We start from the raw sequence: 17,128 nt of genomic DNA, 5'->3' as shown, positions 1-17,128 counted from the left end.
GAGGCTGTGGAGACCCAGCAGTGACTTCCAGGTCTGTAAGGCTGGGCAAATCCTTCCCTGTAAGATCAGGTAACTCCTGGTGCCTGTGACAGCCCAGGTAAATCCAGCAGCACATGGGCTTTCAGGACACTGGAGTGCACGAGATTGCAGGCATCTGAGACATCCGAGGCATTTGTTCACAGCTCTGAAGTGCATTCTTTTTACCTTTATAAGGACAATTTAGTTTCTTTGGGCCTCAATTAAATATCTGGAGCATAGGAAAAAATGAGCATGTGAGCCTCTGGAGCAAGAGGCCTGTTGTGCTGATAATGGTGTCTTGGACAACGGCACCTCAGGCTCTGTGGTGATTCCACACAAAATGCTTATTTTCCTGTGTGTCTTTACTTCCAGTTCACTTTGTGATAGGCTTTACTTGTTAAATTACCTGGCCTAGGGCTGGTGTGAGCCTTGTTTGACACCCAGCGGAGAGCTGGTACCCAGCTCCATAACTGGAGCAGGAATTGCCGCAGCTTTACTGCTGCCCTCACCCTTTGTAAAGGGAGGAGGAGAGCTGAGAGTGGAATTGGGGTGCTGGAGCTATCCTACTTTTGGTGGTTTACAGGGGGCCTGGCTGACAGGCCGGGCTGCTGTGAGCTGCTGCACCCCATGCGTGTGGCACCACGGGCAGGTGGGCCTGGGTGTGCTCCAGGAGCCCTATCCCAAAGAGATGCCTCGCCTCAATATACCCTCTGTCAAAACCCTCTGTTAAAACCCACTCCTGTGCTTCTTCCCTGTAGACGTTCGTCAATGACGTGAGGATTCCTGACCAGAAGTACATCACCCTAAAACTGAACGATGTCATTCGCTTCGGCTACGATATCCTTCCCATCTTCAGACACTGGCTTTGGGTTTTGTGCTGTTTGCTGCACGGAGGGTTAACAGTCCCAATTGTGGCTAATGACTAAGGGTGTTTGTTTGGCCTCCTGGAGCCATTGGATGGCTCATCAGCTTTTGTTTCTCTGCCATGGATCTGATTCAGAACAGATTAATCAAGATACCTGCTGCCTTCATTGGACTTTGAATCAGGCCCTGCGCTGGCAGCAGTGACCGCAGAGGTGCCAGCCACATCACTGTCTAAGGAAGGGTTGTGGGGTTTTTTCTTCCTATTTGGGATTGCTGGGTGGCAGCTGTCACTGGTACCAGCCTGGGAGCAAACATGTTTCATATGCTTTTGTAAAAACTTACTTTTTAAAAAAAAAAAATCATCTGATATAAGTATTTTTGTCATTCATTTTGCCCAACTGTTTGCTTGCAGGCAATTTGCAGGTCTTTGGCACGCTTAGCTCTGGGGACTTGTGGTCAGACCCTTGACTCTATATTGATTGATGCTTGCTCCTGCAAATTGCTTCTGCCACAAAATGCAAGAGTAAAGCTTTCTTTAGCAATAGAAAATTTCCCTTCCATCTGGGGAGGCCAGGTTGCTGTTACCGCTTGGTTTACAGAGGCACATCCCACTAGGGTTTGCTAAAATACTTTTACCTTCATCCCTTTCCTTCTCATCCTGGTGCGGCTCTTTGGCTGGCTGCTGTAGATCTACAGAGGTAAGTAGAAGCTCCTACTGCTGCCTTTTCTTAACACCATCAAATCCTTTTTCAGAACAGCACTCTCAGTTGCTTCGAACTGCTAAACTTTCCCTGCTCAGGCTGAATTAAGAAGTCACAAATATTTTCTCCAGGTTTCTTGTTTTATTTGTGAGAAATTTTGGTTGAAACAACCCAGACATTTCTGAAAATGGAAGCAGGGAGAAAAGGTTGGCTGGCAAACTCTTGTGTGTCCTTGGCCCCAAGGCCACATTCTTGTGCCCTTCATCGTCCCCATGATATATATGATATTTATAAATAACAAATCCTTGCTTCATGGTGGTAGGTTTTTTTTTTAAAGGGAGGTAGTTGCTAAATCTTTTTGGACAACAACCATAAAGATACACCTCAGAAGAGACAGATTATTTGCTTTTAAAGCATGATTTGGAAAGGGTGCAGCTCATGAAGGTTCAGGCATAAATGGGGGAAAGTCCTGAGTCGCCCCTTGCTGAGTGCTGCCCAGCACATAATTAGGTAGGGTCATAGGGTCTTGTCATGGCAGGTGGCATCTCAGCATGCACCTGGCGAGGCATGCTAAAGGCAGCCTCTGTTCTAGCTTTTCTTGACTTTGCAGCTTTGCAAATGTTTTTTTTGATGGAAGTGGCCGTGTGTCTTCTGGTCTCTGGATGTGTGGGGAAACTCATCGTTTTGCTTTAATTCCAGTCGAGCAGAGGCATAAGCCAGGGCCAAGAGCTTGGATAGGTTTTAGTGGCCGTGATACAGGTTTAAACTTTTTATAGAAAGTAATTCTGAGCATTAAGCAGCTGAGTTAAGTGCTTAGTCCTGCAGCCCTTACATGGATATTCATGTGAAATGAATAATTGCATTTATGAATTGTAGAATTTATTGCCCTCAACAGGAAAACTTCTGAGAATGTAGGTTTTAGACGTGGCTCTTCACTTTGGCAGGATGGCTGTAGCAGTTAAAATCTCTTCCTCTCCTTTGGTGCCACCCTTTTTAGCAGTGCTTTGTGCCCGCCGTGTGGATGGCAGCATCTCCCCGTGGCCTCTGAGTCAGCTGTGCTCAATTGCATAAGAGCGTTTGTCTCTTTTCCATTTACAGCTTCACTTACAGACTGTGTGGAGTTTCCCTGCTATGCCAGTATCTCTTAGTTTATTTTTAGTTTAACATTTTCCATCTTTCCTTTTTCCTCCCTTTTGCTCTGCACTGCCCTGATTGGGTTGCTCATGATGGTATTGCCAGCTGCTTCCTTTGTTTTTTTTCCCCGCAGCATTGCTGGGGATTATTGCCTAGGCTCAAATATACCAAATGCCTCCCTTCCGAAGAGGTCACAGCAGCTCATGACCTGATTTACTTTTCATCCAGGAAACTGCAGTGGCTGAAAAGCCTTGCCTCATCCTGACTGTGCGAGACTGCTCCGTCCTGGCCAGGATGCTGCGGGCAGAGAGCGGTCAGGCAGGAGCTGAGAGGAGCAGGGTGCGAGTTGAGTCAGGGTTCTGGTTGCTCCCTCATCCCGCACCAACCTGCTGGTGCTCTCCAGAGCTTCTCCTTCCCCTCTCCTGTTGTGTGCCACTCTTCAGTTGGCACAGGTCCCGCTATCAGATGTGGGTTACCCTCTGTTGAAAAACACGTATGGCAAAGACTGGGATGGTACGCAGCGAGGGTGGCTTTCAGTGCCCCGTGCATTTTCAGTGTCACTGTTTTTATGATCTTGTTTTCTTTTAGTAGTGACTAAGTGCTAGATTTCTTTCTGCATCTGATTCCTGTGCTGTTTCCTTAACAAGTTCTGTACATTCGAATATGTATGTCCTGGAGCAAATTCAACACAAAGTCCCAGAAGAAGCATTAAAGGTAAGGGGGTGCAGGTGCAATTTTTTTTTTTCAGTGCACTAGTAGTGGTCAAGCAGCCTAAAGTGTTAAAATACTCTTGATGTCAGTGAAATGATCCACAATGTTATGCTGTGCTTGGATTGAGATTTAACAAAACCTTCCTTTGAGGAGAGAGACATTTCCTGGCTATCTCTGCTCTGATCTCTCTTATCCCTCCACTAACATGTAGATCAAGTTATTTATGATTTTATGACTGCCAACAAAAAAGGTTACTAAAGCTGTACTGTATTAAAGAACAGTCAGCACATTAACTTCTGGGTGAAGCAGAACACAATTTGTTCTCTTCCAGAAGTGGAACATGGTTGCTTTTCTCCATGCCTAGTGACTGTAGGCCAGATCCATCACATTTCTGTTAGGTTGACATTCACGTTTATTCCTGTCACCTCATCTTTGCCTTCAAGCTCCCCATTTTTCCTTACCAAGAGGTCCTCTTATGAGCCAGGTGTTTTTTAAACAAAGAGTTCAATACAGGGTATAAAATATTCAAACATCTTCTAATTTAAGGCAGAAGAACAACCCCCTCTAGGCAGGAACGCTGCCCTTGTTCGGCTGAGGGTTCAGGTTATCAGTGCCAAGCATCCATCACCTGTTGGCCAGCAGATGCTGTCGCCTTAGCCCTGGTTCCAGTTCTAGGACTTGGATAGGATCAGAAGTATAACAGCCAGGATTGGGTAAATGATTCATTGAATTTACTCAGGGGTAACCCGAATGGGTACACCCTTTTATTAATTTACTTGTAATAAAGCCACTTTTAATGAGTCCATTTACTAGGCCCCAAGTTAATAATGGAGTCTGTTCTAAGGCAGGCTCATCACTCTCCTGGCTGATGAGAGGGTTTGGAGAGAAATAATTAAAATATATTTTAATTGCTTTTTCTGAAAGATTGAGATAATGCAGATGAAAGCCTAGAAAGAATTTATAATGTTACTTTACAACAAAGGGGATTCCAGGATTTGAATCCTGAACAGAAAATGGCATCAGTTCTGATTGTTCTCAGTTTACTCCTTAAAGGGTTTGCTAATTTTGCAGGGCTGTGTCACAGTGACCTTCTCATGTGCTGTAATTGTCACTTACTGTCTTCCAAATGAGGTATTTGAAAGCCTCTCAAGTGGCATTTCTGCTGCTCTCTAGCCTCTACTTAGATGTGTTTTCCTTCTGTCACAGAGCATAGCCACAGTGTTTGCCTTTTCACGATGCATTTGCGGGGTGGGTGGTTGGTTATCTGCCATGGGCTGCCACGCACATCTCACGGGCACCCTGCAACTGTCCTCATGTCCCTGCAGCATGAGAAGTACACCAGCCAGCTCCAGATGAATTTCAAAGGCACGACAATGAAGAGGGCGGAGCAGCCCATGGAGCACGGTGTCTACACTGAGTCCCAGCAAGCGAAGCTGGAGAAAGGAGAGAGGAAACCCATTACAGGTACTTGCTCAGAAACCAGTTGTTCGAGATCCAGCAGAGTCAAAGCGCTGCTTGATCCCTGCATTGGGTCAGAACGAAGTGTGCCATGGGTTATGTACAAGGAGGGGGTCATCTTTTTAAACCTCTGAGCATTTCAGATTCTCAGTTTTTGGAGATTCAGCCTCCCAGGAAAAAAAAAAAAAAAGAAATTGGCATGATGGTTCATGCATGCCTTGTCACTGTGCAAATGCTAGAGAACCTGTGGGCTGAGCAGGTTTGGTAAGTTCTTTGGCACCTGTCTGGTCTATTTTTATTTTCCTAATCATGAGCTGGTGTTTGAACAGAGATGGTGACTCACCATGGAAGATGCATGGCTGCTGCGGCGTGGTACTGGCAGCCAGGCAAAGCGGTACCAAGGGATTTGTTCCAAAATGCCATGTATGGTCTTAAATTACTGTATTTCCAAACACCCCATGATGTGGGGCTGAAACTGACTGCTGAACTGGGAGGCGTTTGTATCAGGTTCATTGTTAACCTGGCTTCAGAACTTTTCCATTTGAAAAATTCCTGTTTCTCTGCCCTCTGCTACCTTCCTCATGTTCATACCTGCCTGTTCCCCACCGTGGTGGGCCAGGACTTCCCCAACAGTCTTATCTGAGCTTCCTACCTCCTGTACATACTACCGTGGCATGTATTCTCCCTGCTCTGTTCACATAGCAGTTGGTGGCCTTCTCGAGCTTGATGATACACAAAAAGAGGAAGAAATATGATATTAAAGCATCCTGATGGCTAAAGACTGCCCGTGGCAGTCTTGTTCTCCAGGATGGCAGAGCGATGGGAAGCTGTAGGTGTAGCAGAGGCAGCCCATCTGCACAGTGGGCCTGTTGGAGGCAGGAGAAAGGTGAGTGGAGGGAAGATGATGGGCAAGTAAGAGTGAGACTGCATCTTGGGAGGGGTGACTGAGACGTAGACACAGCAGCTTTCTAGAAATGCGTGCAACTTTGGGTAAATCCATTAAGGTTTTCTGATACCTAATTGGAGTGGGTTGGCTGACCTTAATCTCCTCTGTATTGTCTTTGTGAAAATCCCTCTAAGCTGGCGTAGCACACTAAAACAAGGTAATGTTTCTCTGCCATATTTTTGCTTCTGTTCTTGTTGCCTCCACTTGTGCATGGAGGTGGTATGTGTGCCTGACTGCTGTTCCCTGGGCTGCAAAACCCTTCTTCCTGTGGATTTAGTGCTTTTGTGGGTCACCCCCTCCCATGGATGGGGCATTTGGGTCTTTACCTCACAAGCGTGGAGTTAAAGGGATGAAGTTGGGGATTAGCTGTGATACCATGGAGGGTGAAATGAGGTGAACTGCACTGGGGAGAGCTCTCAGCTGAGCTGCGAGGGGTGCTGGGCTCTTGGGAGGTGTTGCCTGTAACTGGTCTGCGAGGCCCAGGTGGAACCAGTTTGTGTTTCCCTGCCTGGCTGTGTGAATATTCTCATTTTTATTCTTTCCACCTGCTTGGTTTTAACCTACACAGCGTAGTGGTTGGTATCTGGAAAATCTTCCGAGTCAGGAGACACTAGAGCAAGGTGCCCCTTCTCTCAGCAAGCAGTTCACAGACCTGCATTACGTCTCTGTCACTGTTTGTGGTCATAGACCACAGCTCAAAGGTTAAAAAAGTAAGAATAAAAGCTGTCAGTACGTGCTGGGGGCCAGTGGTGGTGCATGCTACATGCAGTGGGGCTGATGGACCCGTGTGAGAAGTTGGTGGTGCACTAAGCCACAGGAAGATGGAGAAGTTCAGGATATTTTTTTGGAAGCATTTTGCTGGGTTGGACTGGAGCCTGTGGAAGGAGGCTGAGCATTAAATCAGCGCCTCGCTCTCCAGAGAGCATCTCCATCACGTGAGCAGAATGATCAGCGGGTTCCCTTTTGGTCTGTGATGTGACTAATTCACCTTGTCTGCAGCTGCACGCATGCACAGATTTTTTTTCCTCTGGTGCTTGGAGGAGTGGCAGCAATTTCAATGATCAGTGGAAAGAAGAATGTGGGGTTCTTACGGGGAGGGGGCTTGCTTAGTGGCAGCAAAAAGAGGCTTTGGGGAAAAGAGCTGTTTTGCTAAGCCTGTAGGTATTTAGGAATTTGCATTGACTAATTAAAGCAAGGTCTGGGGCGACAAAAAGCCTTTAGAAGGATCGCTTCCCAGGGCTGGCTGGAAGAGAGGCAGAGGCAATGCAAGCTTTCAGGGAAGAGGTTTAACAAAACAATGCGAACAATTAGAGCTGCTTAGAAATGGGAGGAGGTGAGGGGTTGAGGATAAAGAGATCCAGCCGAGGGAATTGAAAACAGCTCAGCCCTTTATTATTCGTCGTGCTGTGGAAGGGGCAGCGTTTCGGTTTGTGCTGCCTGTAAGCAAAAAACTATCAGTCTTTGGGAAATGTGTTTCAAGGCAAGGAGCTTGGTAAGACCTGTGGGTTACATATTGGTATGAAGAAGAGAAGTGCCCACAGTTCAGCTGGTTAATGCTAAAAATAGCCATCAGCTCGCATGCTTAAAGCCTCAAGTCATGGGGAGGCCAGGTACAGCCTGAAGCGGAGCAGATTTTAATGCTGTCACGCTCCCCATCTGTTGCTACCTGAGTTGAGGTAGTGGATGAGATAAGCTACTTTGTGGTCTTCTCAACACATCATTAATCCTCAGGCTGATCTGAATTTATTATTATTTTTTTTTAAAGCCCTCCCAGGCTGATGGCAGTAGATAATGCTGAAGCTGATGACTAACCTCTGAATAAGTGCTGCGGGCCTGAGTTTCCATGCGGGGAGGCTGCCCGCAGCTTCCAGCTGAAACGGGCATCCCCAACTGCAGGAGCAGGACTTGAGTCTCTCCCGGGATCCCTGAAACAGGGTTTCTTGCCGGGTTGGTGCTGGTGTAATTGCAGAGTGCTGTGAGCAGCCGACTTGCAAGTCGTGTCCGTGTCCGGTGCTGAGGTCAGCAGGCAGCGTGGAGGGAGGCAGCGGGAGTTGTGCCGAGTTGTGGAGTGGTTTCCATGGTCCTTGGCTGCTTTCCCCATGAGATCATGGTAATAGCTACTTAGACACACAGCCCTGCTCTAGCCTTTAATTTAGGAGAGCAGAGGTGGTGTATCTGCTTTTCATCTGCGCTGGTTTGGTGGTACCTGCAGCATGTTAAAAGTTTCGCTGTGTAATTGGTACAAATAAATTTGTGATTATCAGCCTGATTTGAAAGCCTCCAGGATTTGTGTGTGCTCACAGCAGGCACAAAAGACCAGGGTTTAGGTTCACGTGCACACAAAATAAACACTGTGGTGAAGAGCCAAAGAGTTGCTTTGTGTTTATCCCTGCTAGGTTTTAATTCTGTGTTTTGGAGAGGAAGAAAAAAGCAGAGACATCAGAAATCAGTTTAGAATGTTTTAAAAGCTAGATCACCTTTTTTTTTTCCTTTCTCCTCCCCCCTCTGCCATAGGCAGCCTACTCTGCATCTTCTGAAGACGGACACTTTGGTTATTAATAATGAATCAAAAATGGGTTGACTTCGAGCAAGCTGGATTTCTCATGCTGTTGTTATGCCTTGCTGTAGACAGCTTCAAAGCTGCTTGTGCTTCTGTCAGCAAAGAAATGTGCTGCTGCTGTCCGTCTCTCTCTCGTGACTGTTTGAAGCTCTGCAGGGACTCAGGCACTGCTCAGCCCTCGGTCCTGTCCCAGCCAGGCAGCCTGGAGGAGAGCCACCTTCAAAGGAGATCAGACCCCTCTGTCGTGAGAGCTGCCTGCTCCTCGTGGAAGCTGCTCTGCCCACTTGCTGATAGAGCAGCATTAACGCAGACTTCCCCCCTTTCCCTTTCATCACCTGTACTGTATTTTTGGTCCTGCTGTTGTTCTGTGTGATTCACTTCTCCCTAAATACACCCCTTGTACTGAAACATCTCATTTTCTCTCGTGGTGCCTCTCCTTCGGATGATCAATAGCCGGGTATTCATTTAGCAGGCCACGTTCTTGTCAGACTCGTTAAACAAATGGACATCCCTTGTTTTGAGCTAAAGCAGCCTTCATTATTTTTTTTGTGTGTGAGAGCCCCAAAGACTGAAATCCAGGAGCAGAACATGTGCGTGTCAGTGGTCTTCCCTGTACTACGCTGTCACCCATAGCTCAGTGTTTATCTGCCTGAACGCTTGTGCTGACCTCGATTCAGTTATCTAAAAAGGATGGTTTGCAGGTTGTCTGCCTGAATTGATGAGCCAAGAAATATGCCTAAATGAATTGGCACCATCTGGCCAGCCTGGCACGGAGTCCAGAGAGGTGGTAACGAGCTGCCATCAATGGGAGGAAGTCTCATGTCATTAAAATGCCTGTTTGTTAGTTCTCCTCCTTGTTCCTTGCTTCGCTGCTGACTCGAACAAACCCCGAGCCTCTGATCCTCCAGGAGCTTCCAGCTGACACCGCAGTGAGCAGGCAGGTTGTGGCTTCAGAGCAGGGCGCGTGGCTCAGCACACTGCCAGATGTGCTGCTCTGGATGCTGCTGGCCCAGGCTGAGGTTTGCTACCCAAAATACATCCCAGCTGGTGAGGAGCTGAGCCCCCTGGCAAAAAATGTGTGTGTGTGTAGCTGCTACCTGGCCTGCTGCTGTCACAGCCATCTGTTTGAGCTGCCTTCCTCTCACCTCCTCCCCCTCTTCTACCCAGCATTATGGCACTAGAGCTGCAGTGGCTGTCAGGGTGGTTGTGCTGGTGGGTTAGAAGGGGCTGCAGTTTTTGACACGAGCAGGGCAGCGAATTCATGTCGCTGGTCTGGAGTCACGGAGATTTTACCCTGGCTCAGGATCTGGCCGCTGTCAGCGGGAGCTGAAAATGAGGGTGTCGGTGCAACTTGATAATGTTATTTAAAATGCAAATTAACATGAAGGCTCAGTGGAAACATTAATTGCTCTTAAAATATTGAAACTGGCCCCAAATAGCGAGATACTGACTCCTCGGCTTCCCATCTGTGCTTTTTGCAGTCTTCCAAATGAAGTCGTAGTTCCCTGTGGGGGCTGGGAGAGGGAGGGAATGAAAGCTAACCCGTAGAAGTGAAGTGATGGGCTGCACTGGGCACACGCTGGTACAGACTGCTGCAGGTGGGGCCGTGGGAGCTCCCTGCTGTTTCAGATGGCCCTGGGGAGGGCAGGAGGGACCTTCTGCGATGGGGCTGCTCCTACTGTGGTGGCCCCGGGTCCATGCGCTCTGCTCAACCCGATGCAGTGCTCCTTGAGGAACCCTTGGTTTTGGCTTTCTGCTGGCTTTTGTCAGAGGGGGAATTGAGGGAATTCCCAAGCACCTATTAGGGCTTTTAGGTTAGTGGGGGAAATTTAGAAGGCAGAGGTACTGACTCATTGCTCTTCATGAATTTTATTCTTTTTATTTTTTTCCTTTTTGCTTTCATTGCAGTCCCAAAGCTCCTCATCAACAGAAGAGCCTGACCAAAGTTGACTTGATTTTGCCTTTTCCCCTGTAGCAGAAAAGCTCATGTGTCCTGTAGGCAGGCAGGACACAGCTCAGGGCAGGAGCAGCTGCTGGGAAGGTTTGTCCTGCAGGATGGATGTGAGCTCCCTCAGCTTCTGCCCCTTGGGAAGTGGACTTTTCTTGGAACAGCTAGCTGAAAGCTTCTAGCCTAGGAGCCCTTTAGGATCCTGGAGAGGGGCTGGGATGTCCTGGAGAGATGGGCTGTAACGAAGCACCTCGTTCCAAGCTGTGAGCAGTAACAGCACCCATGCTTGGGAAAGGTGCTGCCTGGGCAAGAGTGTGAGCCTGCCCTTGGGTTTCATCTGCAGCAGTGCACATTTCATCGCCGTAGTACGTTCAGGATTTGGTCCTCTAGCACCTGAAAATAAATCAGAGTTGAGCTGGTCGGAATTGGTCACAGTAATCTGAGACAAGTGTCCAAAACCTCAGGGTTGAGCCCTTCACGGTGCTGGTGGCCATCTCTTGCAGCGTGGATGTGACCAAACCCTACCTTTGGGTTCCTCTCTTATTTGACAGTTTTTTGAGCAGGTTGTTACTATTTTTTTCCCCTTGTCTTTGAGTAGCTTACCAATCCTCGGTTGTGACACACATTGCTTCGCAATTCCAATTTATTCGTGGTGAAAAATGCTTCCTCCTTTGAACGTTCAAAGGCTGCCTGCATAATGGCAGGACAATTTATCTTCCGCGCACTCTAGGCAGAAAGGAGAGTAATACTTTCAGCCTCTTTTGATCCTCGGTGTGAAGGGAAGCAGCATGCTTCATTTTGAAGCACGAAAATGTCTTGAAAAGGCCTTGTGGACTGTGTCTGTAAAGCAAAATTTTTACCTAAGATAACAAATAAATGTATATATGTATGGAACTATTCTACAACAAAACAAAAAACTGAAACAGTGGCCGTTAGATCTGTGTACCTTTAGAAACAACAACATAAAATTGGGCTTCTTTTTTTCTTTGACTCTTAAATCCCCTTCCTTCTCTCCATTTCCCTTATGACAGCAACTGCTCTCTGTCCTGGCCCTGTTACAGCAGGGAATGCGAAATTGCAGGGCTGTTTGAAGGCTGCTTTGCAGAGGGCAGCGTGTGGCTATAAAACCCCAAGCTGAGCAGCAGCTGGCGGTAGAAGCCCAGCTGTGGCTGGAGCTGGATTTTGAGACATGTCTGGCGAGGTGTGTGCCGATGGCTGGGCTGGGTAGAGGAGAAGCAGCTCCTGAAACCGGGCTGTTAACCTCAGCCCCTGACCCGGGCTTGCGTCTCTGTCGCCTTGAGATGAAAGAACAAAAGCTACTTTATTTGCCTCTCATCAACTATTATAAAAACATAAACTAATGACTGTTAACACAGGTAAATTGAGCTTTTTTTTTTTTTTACTTGAAACACAAACAGCAGCAGCCCAAGGCGCTGCCAAAATGCCATCTTGTTCTGTGGGAGAAAAAATAAGAAGAGTGAATCAGTTCCTTTGGGTACCTGTTGCAATGGAGCCCTCATCTTTCAGTGAGTGCACTGGGAGTAGAGAAAATTATTGAAGTCTGGCTCTTGTAGAGGGTTTCTTCATGTAAAGAAACCCTCCTGCAGTGACTGTGGGATCCCCTTGCTTTTGCTGTTGAGAATAAGAGTTTACTTCTACTTTATGTATCTATAATGAGACAGTATTACCATTTTCCCTAAATTTGTAACTCTTCAAGAATTTCCTGCTGTAGGATATGTGTCATTTAGAGTGGGAGTAGTGAATAGTTGGAAAAGATTCCTGGCCTCCTGACATCCAAGCTTGTGGTGGGGCAAGAAAGGGCAGAGCTAAAGTTTTCCCAGTTAAGATGATAATAAAGCTCTGATTTTTTTTTTTTCACCTGAATTGCAGGTGAGTTGCTAGTAATTTTGTGGTTGGTGTTCTGTAGCCTTGTCCTGGAAAATCTTCCCCTTTCTGTAAATGGTGACGAGTCTGGAAGGGGTAAAAAGACAGTATTTGGGAAACACAGCTATAAAAGACAGGGAATGGAAGTGAAGTCAGCATCTTGTAGCTGGGTGTAAGCAGGGAAAGGAAAAAAAAATGAATTATTCTGTATAACTTGCTATGATTACGACTGCAATGTAACAGGTACAGAATCTCATCTGACCCTGCTATTTTTCCCCTTTTGGCATGCGGTTGACTTCTGTGAACCTTATGAATTGATATTTTCTGTGTCAAAGTAGTTGTTTATCTTCTTCCTAGAGACCAATACTTATCGCACCCCTCTTTATGGGCAGCCTTCCTGGTGGGGGGAAGATGATGCAAATAACAAGGAGGACAGAAGGCAGGAGGAACATTATTCAGGTAAGGGAGGTGAACTTGTGGGACAGAGAAGGGGGGAGAGAGAGACAATTTCTGCGTGTTTTTTATCTTTCTTGTGTGAAGTCATCCTGCTTCAAGGCTTTAATTACCACTTTTTTGTGCTTGTTGTATTTGCACATTGCTCTGTGTAGACTGCTGCCAATGAAACCAGAGTAAGGGAAAATTAAAATGTTTCCACTAAAACAAGTGAAGGTTAAAACCAGCAGTTGTGGAGTAATTCAGTATGTATGAGAAAGGCCTCGCGAAGCTTGTTTGAGACCCACGTTATGAAGCAATGTTCTATATGTGGTCGTATGCATCCCACCTGAATAAACTATTCAGAGTGAGTCCATCTGCTGCGAATTTCCTAAGAGGCACTTGACTGGATTGGATTGATGCAGAAGCTCTCAGTTTTTCACCTCATCATGCTTGGAAGCCATTTAGCCTCACCACTCCTCTTGTTGTGAATCCATATGCTTGGAAGATGCCTATTTTTATATTTATATTTGTGCAGTAATGCTATCAAACATGCTTTCCTGCACAAAGATGAGCTTTACTTCAATGTACATCTGTTTTCTGACAGAGCGGGGTTGTGATTAGCAGCCCTCCCAAGAGGCTGAAATAAGGTAAGTGACCCTCTAGCCAAGAGGTTTGGGCACTACTGAAAAATGTGTTTGTAGCCCTGTTGACGTTACTGAATTCAGCACTGATCCAGCAAACACGTGCCTGTGATTAGTTTTGCACTCTCAAGCTTTTCCTTTGAACTGGAGAAAGTGGAGCAGGTGTGCGTGTAAGTGAATTCAGCAGAGTGAAACTGGATAGCTTCCTGCCACATCAGCCCAGCATACAGAAACCTCAAAATGCCACCAGCCGCGTAGGTTCTGCCAAAATATACAATGTGTGCACATGTGCTCAGCTCTTTAGGGAACAGTGAAAGAAGGAGCAAAGTGTATATGACAAATAGTAATCAGACTGCAACAGTGCTTGCACATGCATTTCAGTGATGAGGCCAGAGTACAAAGCTGTCTAAAACAGAACTTGTACTTTTTCTTTAATTCATTTTAGATATTTCAGTTAATATTTGTGAATTTAAGGCTTTCTTTTTTTTTCTTTTTTCTTTTCCTTTTGTAGATAGATCAAAAGAGATAGCCCAACATGAAGAAGAACTCAATGGCAATATTTCTGCTTATAGAGATTCCCAAGAACAGTCGGTGTTTGCTTTCCGGAGAGAGCCAAGTTACTTTGAAATCCCAACTAAAGAATTTCAGCAGCCATCAAAATCTCCAGAAACCCAGGTCCATGAGATCCCGACAAAGGATATCGATGCTATAGTAGCTCCGGTTGTACAGAGCCATGCCTCTTTCACTATTGAATTTGACGACGGTACCCCTGGTAAAATAAAGATAAAAGATCATGTAACGAAATTTTCACTCCGACAGAGAAGACCTTACAGCAAGGAGCCAGCTCACACAGAAGTGATGTCAGCAGAGAGCAAGGTGGCTGACTGGCTCGTGCAGAATGACCCCAGCCTGATGAGGCGGCAGTCTCCAGGAGACGATGTGTACAGTACCAAGAGTGACCTGCCGGTTCATGTGAGGACGCTTAAAGGTGAGTGAATGTCTTGTCCTGTGGGCAGTGTTTGTTGTTGGCTGTGCAAATGCACCACACTAAAGGGGGAAAATCCTTCTCCTGTCAGGGAGAACTGCACTTACTTATCTCTGCTCTAAATTTGCAAGATGAAGAGTATTTCTTTAATTACTGTTAATGGTTTTGAACCCAGCGAGTAGGCTCTTCGCCCAGCCCTGCAGTCATATGTGGTGCTGGCCTGGGGGCTCTGATCTGGTTCCTCCACATCCATATCCCTATCTTGGCATTAGCAGTGATTGAAAAAAGGGTTTTGATTTTTAAATGTTCAGTCATTTCCATGTGTCCAGGCAGGCTGGTAAACATGGGCATTACAGGGGATTTTCTTCTCCTGGCTTCTCCTAGCTGAAGAAGTGAGTTTTCTATTTAGCTGCAGTCCAGAAGATGTTAAGAGTGATCTTCATGGGTACAATGATCAGAGGTCACGGCACGGTGATTGGTGATAGAATTGAGATACGCGTGATCAACAGTGGAAGAAATAGTTGTATCTTTGGAAGAAGATTTCTTCTCTTAAACTAAAGCATCTCAGAATTCCTGGTCTGTTCAAAAATTCCAGGTTTTGTGGACCTGGTTCCTGTTAACTGTGGCACTATGAGGAATTCTTTGGAGATTTTTAAACGCAGTTTGTAACCTAATTCTTAGTGCAGCTGGTGGGAGTCACTTGATTCTCACGACTTTAAATATATTTTTGCATGATCTGAGTGGAAGTCTTCAAAAGACGTTTAGATGTAGAGCTTAGGGATATGGTTTAGTGGGGACTGTTAGTGTTAGGTCAGAGGTTGGACTCGATGATCTTGAGGTCTCTTCCAACCTAGAAATTCTGTGATTCTGTGAGTTTGCTTGGATGCTTCTCTTGGGCTGTGCACAAAATAGTGAGGAGAAGACCACAGATTACTTGCTGCCTTTGTATTCAGAGGCTTTGCAGGTGCTGGAAGAGCTGCTATTGCAAACTGCAAATTAAGTTATATTGGACATTAGTAGACAGATCTGTACTTGAGATCCTTCTTAAGAGAGCAATACTTTGTTTTTCCTCAAAGGAATATTTGCTCAGTCCATGTTGGAAAAATCCTTTTAATGTGAAGAGTTTTATGTATTATGCCTCCAGCTTGCTGTTTTGTGTGTGTGGTTTTGAGAAACCCCTATGGTCAAGAAAGTTTCACATAACTAGACATGGGGTTTGACGTGACATGGAAATTAAACTCTTTTGCTGTCATTGTTTCTAGTTATTCCCAATATGGGAACATTGAGGTGGCCTGCAGGGGTACTTCAGGTCCTCTTTTCAGTCTACTGTGGCGATGTGGTAGAAGTTGGCGGTGTTGGGTTTTGTGTGTGGGGTTTCTTTTTTTTTTTTTTTTTTTTTTTTTTTTTTTTTTTAAGTGAGATTATGGATTTTGTTGACTTGTTGTCAGGGATTCAGATGTGTTTCAGTAGTTCTGCTCTTTCCTCCTGGAGAAAACCAGTGTGTTAGGCAGCAGCTGCTCATCCGAAAGGTTTCCTGAGCAATGCACAGAGGGTACTAGACTGCCTGCACTCACCTCTCTGCAGTCTGTGAGGCATGGAAAGATGCTGAAGTAATTTCATGCATAATTTGCATATCAAAAAATCAACTGTTTGGCCATTTGATTAAAAAATACAGTGTTGGTGGCCTGAGGAGTTCAGCCACCTCTGCTTTGGCAGAGGGTGGCATGTCATTTATCTGTGGTGGCTGTGTAACGTGTTCTTCTTGCGGGGCTGATTTTGAAGATGCCTTAGAGGGAGGCTACAGCTGGCTGCGTACCAGGTTCGGGTCTTAGGATCACAGACACCATTGGGGTTCTCATTAGCAACATCTATTCCCTTTCAGGAACACCTTGGTGAATGTAAAGCCTGGTACTGAGACCAGAGAGTTCAGGTCTTAGCTGCTCGAGGGGATGTGCATGGTGTTCTGCTGGGGCATCCATAGGCACAGTGTTTTTCCTTGCATCCTCAGTTTGCATGCAGCAGAGTTCCTCGCCAAGACCCTTTAATTGAAGAACTTTTCCCTTTCAAGGACGCAGCTTATCAGCCCTCGGGGCGCAATGCAAAGTCTGCTGGCTTTCTTCAGCAAGGTGTTAGGAGCCTCCTCCGAGGACTGACTCCTGGGTTGGATGGTTCTTGTATTAAATTCTAATCTTTCACGGTTAACTCGAGGTAATAAATGGTCTTCACCCCTGTGCCTGGAGAACTTGCAAAGTAGGTTTGAGCAGTTTTCCCTTCAAACACGTGGTATTTTAGCCAGTATATCTTGCTGCATATTACAGTCTAGAGCGCAGAGACCTCTTTCCCCGTTCTCCCGATGACAGGTTCCCGGTCGTTGACTGAATCAAGTTGTGTGCCTTCACACCCGTTTCCTTCTCCAAAAAAAGGTTTGTTTGTTTTTTTGTTTGTTTTACTTTCACTTAATCTCTGAGAGTCCTGAGCTAAGGTGCTGAGGGGCAGAGAGCATCACTGATACAAAGGGAAGGCTGTAAAGTTGGTTGTCAGTAAAAAATAAGCATAAGCTTACTCTAAGCTTTGTGAACTCTACATAATAATTCAACATTTGCTTGGCTGGTGGTAGGACGGTATGGCTTCTGGGCTGTCACGGTGTGATTCTGAAATCTTCAGGAAAGTGAAGAACCCTGCAAGTTCACTTTGCCAGTTAAATGCTGTTTCATTCCCCGTTGTAGAGAGGGGTAACGTGGGTGCTTGGAGGTGCATGCGCTGGTAACACACTGCTCGTGGCTTCTTCATCACGGGGATTTGTTTCCTTGGGACGTGGCGCACAGGGTTCCTTTGTAGATTCT

General features: G+C 46.1%; 1 protein-coding gene across 10 annotated transcripts in view; it reads left to right on the top strand.

Annotated features, from left to right (window-relative positions):
- The window catches only part of CEP170B (centrosomal protein 170B), a 56,034-nt gene that overhangs the window by 14,060 nt on the left and 24,846 nt on the right, over window positions 1-17,128 (top strand). For 5 of the 10 annotated variants that reach the window (XM_068682570.1, XM_068682575.1, XM_068682573.1 and 2 more), the window contains exons 5-10: window positions 777-857; window positions 3,375-3,431; window positions 4,754-4,892; window positions 12,582-12,683; window positions 13,812-14,288; window positions 16,646-16,708. In XM_068682570.1, the coding sequence (XP_068538671.1) occupies window positions 777-857; window positions 3,375-3,431; window positions 4,754-4,892; window positions 12,582-12,683; window positions 13,812-14,288; window positions 16,646-16,708 (919 nt within the window). The other 5 variants (XM_068682579.1, XM_068682578.1, XM_068682577.1 and 2 more) reach the window with 2 other exon arrangements.

The sequence above is a fragment of the Anas acuta genome, chromosome 5 (genome assembly GCF_963932015.1).
Source record: "Anas acuta chromosome 5, bAnaAcu1.1, whole genome shotgun sequence".
NCBI classification, from domain to species: domain Eukaryota; kingdom Metazoa; phylum Chordata; class Aves; order Anseriformes; family Anatidae; genus Anas; species Anas acuta.
Note: the sequence above shows the minus strand (reverse complement) of the source record. Positions and strands in the feature narration are given on the sequence as shown.